Genomic DNA, 5,407 nt, shown 5'->3' with positions numbered 1-5,407 from the left:
CTGGATTGGTCCTACCCCTCCTTTGGGTAGTTTCATAAATTTTTACAAAAGAAATTTCAGAAGTCAAAATATTTTTAGGAAGGTGTAATACAAGATTTTTGAATATTTTTCCTCATCACCAACTAATACAAGATTTTTGGTCCAAGCAACAAAAAATCCTATTGCTTCTCCAACAATAAGTATTTCATTTGGAATAGGTATAGGAAGAGGAACATCTTTTTACTATAACAACTTGAATAGACATACATACATTGGATTCTCCTAATGGCACCGTAAGAATGACTTCATTGGGTTCAATTCTCTCATACACCGTACCATGAGCAACAATATTTTCAATATAATCTACTGCAAGTTTACACGGTTTGCCCTATAACACACAAAGTTAACAATGGAACAACTAAGAATATCACTAACAATATTAGAAAATATAACAACATCAACATATAAAAACTACACACCTTTCTCTTATTTTGTTTAGGATCTTGAGGTGGAATGTTATACTTAGTTCTCAACCTATTGTCTTGTGAGACACAATCAAGTTGAAAATTGCCTTTATCATCACTCTTCAAGGTGTTTGAACATTTGCTCTACAATAAATACGAAGATAGCAACATTAGAATTAATCGGATAAGGGGGGGAAGGGACTGGGAGGGTGGAGGGTGGCTAAATTGTAGAGGCTTTTTTTTGGCTTTAGACAAAAATGACACTATCAGCCCCAAAAGTGCATTAATTGATATAATACAGTAAAGTGCTTATTCCCCTTGAGGTTTCACCATGATGAACATGAGGACTACCTGTAATTCAGAACTCACCATTCACAGTAAAAGAATACCTAGACAAGGTAGTACTCACCATTCACCACTTTTCATTGTGTTTGAACATTTGCTCTATGACATACAAGAAGATAACAATTAAAGAACTAAGAATATCACCAACGGTATTAGAAAAAATAACAACTTTAGGTGTTCTGATGCTACACACCTTTATGATCTTTGCTTGGGGTGGAATGCCATCCTTAGTTCTCACCTTGTTTTTTGTTGAGAGAAAATCAGGCTGAAAATTTCCTCCATCACCATTTCTCAAGGTGTTTGAACTAGCATGTTCAGATTGTGGTGTATGTGGTGTTTGTTGTTCCACTGCACTGAGCCTAGCTTGCAATTGTACCACCATTACCTAGATCGTTATATTTCTTCTCCTAATGTGACTGATTCCCACGTTTAAGCAAGTGAAAGTAGGTGCTAGGTGTGACAGAATTTCCTACACCCCTTACTCGACTAAAATATTAAGGGTACAACAATGCCATAGTAAGAATGTCATTACATCCTTCAGTTGTTAAACTCCCATCACTTTTTTGTTTAGTCAACTCATCCTATAATATTACATTACTATAAAGATGAACAATTGAAGGAGTATAAAATAAATGCAATAAGTACACACAAATATCTTACAATTTTCGCAACTTGTTCCATAATTGTCTTGTCATCATATTCTCCATTTTGATTTTAACGAGCCTTTTTCCATAAAATGCTTCCGTCTAAATCTTTAGTAGATCTGGTATTACGTTCCTATCAATCAAATATACATCAATTTTTAAAAATAATCACATCAAAACTGCTATTAAATTGTAAAATTTATAACCACTTACATAGTCTTCTTGAAAGCGAGCGTAGCCCTTTCGACTGATTCTATGGTTATACTTATTTTGACTTCGTCTCCATTTCTGAACTTGAGTCAAAATCTTTAAAAATGTAACACACAAAGTTAATCCAAATGTATAGCATTTCATATTGACATTTTAAATAACTAAAGTTTAATTGTTTTTACTTCAAACTCTTCTAATAGTCGCCTTTCAAGAAATGAGTCCCAATGTCTTTGTTCAACGAATCCATAAATTGCTGGTGGTTTTGATATGATCTCAGGATTTGGATTTGTTTTCACGTATGTACTTGGTAAGTTCTTTCTTGAATGTCCTCCATTTTGAACAAATTGAAGATAACACTTTTTTCTTACTTCTTTCATCCAGTTTGTATGTTAACTGAGTAGTCAAATAAAAAAATATTATCAAAAGAGGGGTGTAGTTTATAATCAATCATATAAAACAAAAATACACAAAATTTAATCCATAAAGTGTAAAAAATGCAATTTTCAATAAATTGGAATTAGTGAAATAACCAAATAAAAAATAAAATAAAATTTATAAAAAGAGGAGTGTAGGTACTTTTGTATATCTAAACTACTTTATTATATTTTAACTGCTTCAAATAACTAATATAATTATTTTAAATTCCTATGTGTGTGCCCATGCTTCTAGTAGAATATATTTCAAGTAATTGGTAATGATTCTGAAATTTCACTATCAAGAATTTTTGAAGGACTTGGTTTATTTTGCTAATTTATTGTTGGGGGGTGTTTGGGGAGCCAAAAATTAGTTTTTTTGGGTTAAAATTCACAAAAATACAAAATAGGTTAAATAGCTAATAAGACAAAATGTCACATTAAATTTGTAATCATTTCATTTTTTTTTCTCACAAATATCACATCTAACTACAAAAAAATAAACTCTCTTCCCAAACACAAATATTTTAGCCTACTAAAATAGCCAAAAATTAAAATAACCTAATAAAATAACCACCTTTTCAAACCAGGCCATTAATGTTTTAACTTTGAAATGAAAAGAAAATTGGCAAATCAATAAAAAAATAATATAAAAAAAAATAATCAAGGAAATTTTTATATGACTTAGAAACTTGTAAAAACACTTGTAGAATATATGTGCAAACAAAAAATACAAATAAAAAGAGGGTTGTGTGACGGTACTTTTTATTTTATTTTATCTTTTATTATTACAGGCTATCTTTGGTGTTTTTAATGGGCATGAAAGGAAAAAGCTACTGAATTTGTCTCCAACAACATTGATAGAAACATTATGAAGGGAGTGATGAGTAGACACAAAGAGGAAATCGTAGAATAAAGCTTAAGACCCCCATTGGGGGTGCTGGGGTCTCTCCTAATTGGCCAAGAAAACTGTTTTTTTTTTTTTTTTTGGTTTCAGCCAGTGGCAGCCCTCCACGTGGAAGTGGGGGGGTGCTGGGGTCGTGTTCTGCTGGGGGTCTCCAGCAGAACTGGGAAATCGTAGAGGCAGTGAAAGATGGGTACTTTTTCATAGACGCAGAGTTTCTAAAGGAAGATTCAAGGTACTTGCTGCGTCACCAATTACACTGAAACCCACCCGCCAAAGGACATCAGAATGGCAAGGAAACTCACTCACCAATCAAACAGAGTACCTATTTTCTGGCACCACCCAAAACCCTCATTCACAATGAAACCCCATATTTATATAATTCCACTAATAATAATCATAAACATAAATATATACAAACATATCTCATGAATGACATATGAAAGGGGCATAAAAAACTGAGAGAACTCACAAGAAGTTTGAAGAGGTTGTTGATTTCAAAAGACAAAATTCAATAGTGGTTGTTGAGTGAGGAACAATGGTGATTTTGGAGGTGGAAACCGAATTAGGGATAATGAATCAGAAACAGAGGCAAAGTGAATTGGAAAGGAAGAGTCTAATATGTTTGGAAATTCAATCTTCTTTGGAAGGGAAGGAGTCATGTCTTTGTGCTGAGAATCGTGGAAGAGAAAAAGCCGCAAGTTTTAGGATATATTTTTATATAAAAACAATATATTCAAAAATATATACAATCAAGCGTATATTTTTTTGTATACACTTATATAATCACAGTTATTTACAAAATGAGATAAAAATAAATACTATCACAATCAATTAAATTAAGTGTGATTAAAATATCAATCTAATTTTTTTAATCACACTTCTAAAAAAAGTGAGATATTTTTAATTCTTCTTGTGTGATCGTTAAGTATTATTGTTGTAGTGAAATAACAATACATTTCTGAACATAATATCCTTCCATTCATATACTTCAAGTGCACAGAAGAGTGACACATGCATTTATACATTCATAAGTCCTAACCCTGAATCTATAGCATATAAACAAAAGATATGAAATAAAAGTTAAATAAATATATAATGCCCTATTCGCTACAACTTTCCAAGATGGTACTTAGTTACACCAAAAGTGAGTTTAAACTTAATACAAATAAAACCCTAGACTTGTACAAAATAAATATAACAACAACCAAAAATAGAAGCTCTTGGCTCCAAGTCCTTCCAAGCTATTACCTTGGCAGAGGCATATCATCAGCACCTAAAAATGGTTTTCTACATAGGGTGAGTAAAAAACTAGTAAAGATACTCTAACACAGTGTATGAATCTTAACAGAGTTATAAAGTGAATGCATATGCAATACTCATGTCAAAATATTTTATATCTCTTTCCAAAACCATGCTATGCCAAGTTTACATGTCAAATATATCAATTCATTTCCCCTACAATAGAAAATAGGGCAGTGGGCACAACACTGAGAATCTTTAGGACGTGTCTGCAAGTAGGCTACAAGCACTACCAATTTGTCATTTTTACCAGTATTAACCGGAAGGCTCGACACCTAACTGCGTAGATTTACGGATTTTCACCAAGGATATACAGGCCAACATAATACCACAACTACACTCCTATCTAGACTTACTAAGGAATTCACCCATTTTTTCACAAAACAACAATAATTTCAATGTGTTAAATATGTTACCATGCTCAATGCAAATGGATGAGAAAATACTTTCAATTCACCTAATTCTCATGCAATTTCTACAACAATTATAGCTATCCTCCTCCGATAGCCAAAAACAGATATTTCTAAACAGATAATTAATTTTCAACACAGATATACTTTCCAACATTTCTAATTAGGAGTGATAATTCATATCCAACTGCACCACCACCACCATCATTGCTCCAATTTCATAAAACCAACATCAATTCCATTTCCTCTTTATAAAATCCAACATTCACATTTTAGGGTAAAATCCTTTTTTCTTTAAAAGTCAATTCCCATGGATAAAATCTATCATTTATCATAACCCAATCATTTTTATAAAGCCACAATCATATACAAGAGCCTATTTTGAAAACCTCTTTTTTGAATTTTTAAAACAAACCCTAGATTTTTGTTTAAAAATTCCCAAATCACAACATAGCTTAGAAAATCAAATAACTAAGTTAAAAACCATACAAAATGTCAAAGTAATCCCCACCTCAAAGAAGAAAACTCAAAGGAAAGATGTGTAGAACTTGACAAAGCCGAAAACACAAACTTTTTCGATTAAAACGAAGCCATCGACGTGCTCTACCTTTTTAACAAAGGAACTAAGGTGTAGAAATTGATGGATCAAGGTATATTTGGTGTTATATATGATTTCTAGAGAGAGAGAGGGAGTGTGTAGATCTGAGATTTAGAGAGAGACGTGAAAAAATGAGCC

The 5,407-nt window shown here is 32.2% G+C and overlaps 1 protein-coding gene across 3 annotated transcripts; it reads right to left on the bottom strand.

Moving 5' to 3' along the window:
* On the bottom strand, positions 1–3,659 carry LOC145792312 (uncharacterized). 3 transcript variants are annotated; one of them, XM_082873072.1, is made up of 6 exons: positions 3,432–3,659; positions 1,825–2,035; positions 1,646–1,738; positions 1,449–1,565; positions 459–587; positions 1–367 (listed from the first exon to the last, which is right to left on the bottom strand). In XM_082873072.1, exons 4-6 carry the CDS (start codon positions 1,467–1,469, stop codon positions 185–187), a joined length of 333 nt encoding a protein of 110 aa, XP_082729198.1. In that variant the 5' UTR covers positions 1,470–1,565; positions 1,646–1,738; positions 1,825–2,035; positions 3,432–3,659; the 3' UTR covers positions 1–184. The 3 variants fall into 3 exon arrangements, with proteins under 3 accessions (XP_082729198.1, XP_082729200.1, XP_082729199.1); XM_082873074.1 differs by having other exon boundaries at positions 1,449–1,540; XM_082873073.1 differs by lacking the exon at positions 1,825–2,035.
* Between the last annotated feature and the right edge of the window lie 1,748 nt (positions 3,660–5,407).

The sequence above is a fragment of the Camellia sinensis genome, chromosome 6 (genome assembly GCF_055761805.1).
Source record: "Camellia sinensis isolate YWXY chromosome 6, ASM5576180v1, whole genome shotgun sequence".
Classification (NCBI taxonomy): domain Eukaryota; kingdom Viridiplantae; phylum Streptophyta; class Magnoliopsida; order Ericales; family Theaceae; genus Camellia; species Camellia sinensis.
Note: the sequence above shows the minus strand (reverse complement) of the source record. Positions and strands in the feature narration are given on the sequence as shown.

Bases quoted from the DNA above. Each gene is read 5' to 3' on its own strand.
- LOC145792312 (XM_082873072.1), bottom strand. From the start codon at position 1,469: ATGGAACAAGTTGCGAAAATT. The intron at 588-1,448 runs GTAAGATATTTG...TATTTATTGTAG, and splicing joins TGGAACAAGTTGCGAAAATT to AGCAAATGTTCAAACACCTT. The intron at 368-458 runs GTGTGTAGTTTT...TGTGTGTTATAG, and splicing joins CTAAACAAAATAAGAGAAAG to GGCAAACCGTGTAAACTTGC.